Genomic DNA, 1,846 nt, shown 5'->3' with positions numbered 1-1,846 from the left:
CGGCGGGTCCCCCAGCACTCACCGCTCCTCCACAGCCGCTCTCCACGCCGCGCGCGCTCCATCTCCTCCAGGAACTGCTCGAAGACCTTCACGTAGGGTGCCAGCTGCGTCCGCCGGTAGTCTGAGGAGAGGGGGGTGAATGGGAGCTGGGCCTGGACCCCCCGCCGGCCTGCCCACCCCTGCAATTAACCCACCCCACTGCCCCCGGCCCCGCTCACCCCGCATCCGCCGCTTTGGCTCCGTCTCCTCGCTGTCCTCCTGCTCTGCATCGTCGCCAGCTGCATCCAGCTCCTGGCACAGCGAGCTGCAGGGAAGGGCGGGATGTGGGGGGGCTGCCCACAGCTGGGGATCCCCCCGCCACCAGCCCGATGTGCGGACCTGATGGTGGGCACTGCGAACGGGTCGAAGACATCCAACCTCTGCAGGTCCAGTGGCACCGAGATGCGGCCTGCAAGAGACAGAGCTGCTGCCCAGGGTGCCCAGCGTGGGGTGCTGACCCCACAAACAGCTGGACCCCCCATTTCGGGGTACAGAGACCCACCTGTTTTGGGGTGGACGCTGAAGGGGCTCTTCAGGAGGTGCCCGATGCCTTTGCTGACGTTGATGTCAAGCCGTGGGAAGCAATACTGCAGCATGATCTCCCAGTCTGCATAACATGCCGTGCCCTTCCCGCTGCCCGCTGCCCGCTGGGGGTACAGGCAGTCAGGGGGCAGCACCGCCCCACAGCCACCCCAGAACCACCCCACAGCCACTCACCCGCGTCCGCTCCAAGCGACCTTTCAGCAGCTCCCAGCGCTGCACTGAGTCCCGCTTCTTGGGGAACTCACTCTGCAGCAGCTCACGGTGCTCTGCCCGGCTGTTAAGGCCGATCACAGCCAACACGAACCCCGCTGCCCGCCCTGAGCAGAGCAGCTGGAAGGATACCTTCTGGGACCAAGGCTAGCACTTTGTCCCAGCGCTCGGGGCTGCCCAAGATGTCCTGGCCCTGCAGTGCGTACGCCTCGAAGTACTTCTCCACCACGTTCACCGACCGTCTGCGGAGCAGATGGAGAAGCTCAGCACCCCACGGCCATCAGCTCCGCACCGGGCAGCACATCTGCACCCACCTGATGAAGGGGTGCACGGGCTCTGAGAGGTTCACCTTCTTCACCGTCTCAGCTCCACCCTGGGAAGGACAGCGTGGTCAGCCCCAGGAGGTGGGCAGCACGACCCTTCCCCCCCCATACACCCACCTTCACCAGGCTCAGGTACTCCACAGCAGCCGCACGCAGCGATGGGGACCATTTGCGTACGGCATCGTCGCAGACCCAGCAGTGCACACCTCTCCGTCCTGAGTACACCCACAGGCGGTGCTTCATGCCCAGGTCCTCTATGGGGCACGGAGGGGCTGAGAGAGCACGCCGGGCACCTGCATGCCCTCTGCTCCTGCTCCAGCCCCACAGCAGCGCTCCCCGAGACCCACTTCAAGGCATCACTACGAAGGGCAGCGGGGTCTGACGTGTCCCCGGTGCACAGAGGCTCACAGAGCCTCATCTCTCACCCACGAGCGCGCGGTCAATCACACGGACAGCGATGGTCATCAGAGTCCAACACTTGGAGCAGATGTCGGCCGAGCTGCGGGCAGAGCACGGCAGTCAGATGGGTGCCACCCCGGCTCTGTGGGGCTGCAACCCGCCCCAACCCCCCCAGGAACCTGCAGCACGTCCGGACGTCATCGTAGTCGGTCATGTCGATGTCGAACACCAGCTCCTTTTCCACGGGTTGGAACGCCCCGAGGTGCACCGTGTTGTGCTGGTTGGGCTGCGGGGAGCAGAGGCGTCACCCCGTTGTCCTCCCGCAGCCGCCG

General features: G+C 65.8%; 1 protein-coding gene across 1 annotated transcript in view; it reads right to left on the bottom strand.

Annotated features, from left to right (window-relative positions):
* The window catches only part of PRIM1 (DNA primase subunit 1), a gene marked incomplete at its 5' end in the record, with an annotated part of 2,132 nt that extends 323 nt beyond the window's left edge, over positions 1-1,809 (bottom strand). Inside the window, 10 exons of the mRNA XM_019614398.1 lie at positions 5-121; positions 219-304; positions 379-448; positions 542-686; positions 757-848; positions 925-1,034; positions 1,107-1,165; positions 1,233-1,369; positions 1,541-1,614; positions 1,694-1,809. Of these exons, the coding sequence (XP_019469943.1) occupies positions 5-121; positions 219-304; positions 379-448; positions 542-686; positions 757-848; positions 925-1,034; positions 1,107-1,165; positions 1,233-1,369; positions 1,541-1,614; positions 1,694-1,809 (1,006 nt within the window). The remainder of the gene's footprint in view (positions 1-4; positions 122-218; positions 305-378; positions 449-541; positions 687-756; positions 849-924; positions 1,035-1,106; positions 1,166-1,232; positions 1,370-1,540; positions 1,615-1,693) is intronic.
* Between the last annotated feature and the right edge of the window lie 37 nt (positions 1,810-1,846).

This window comes from Meleagris gallopavo, chromosome 3 (genome assembly GCF_000146605.3).
Source record: "Meleagris gallopavo isolate NT-WF06-2002-E0010 breed Aviagen turkey brand Nicholas breeding stock chromosome 3, Turkey_5.1, whole genome shotgun sequence".
In the NCBI taxonomy this organism is placed as follows: Eukaryota; Metazoa; Chordata; class Aves; order Galliformes; family Phasianidae; genus Meleagris; species Meleagris gallopavo.
Note: the sequence above shows the minus strand (reverse complement) of the source record. Positions and strands in the feature narration are given on the sequence as shown.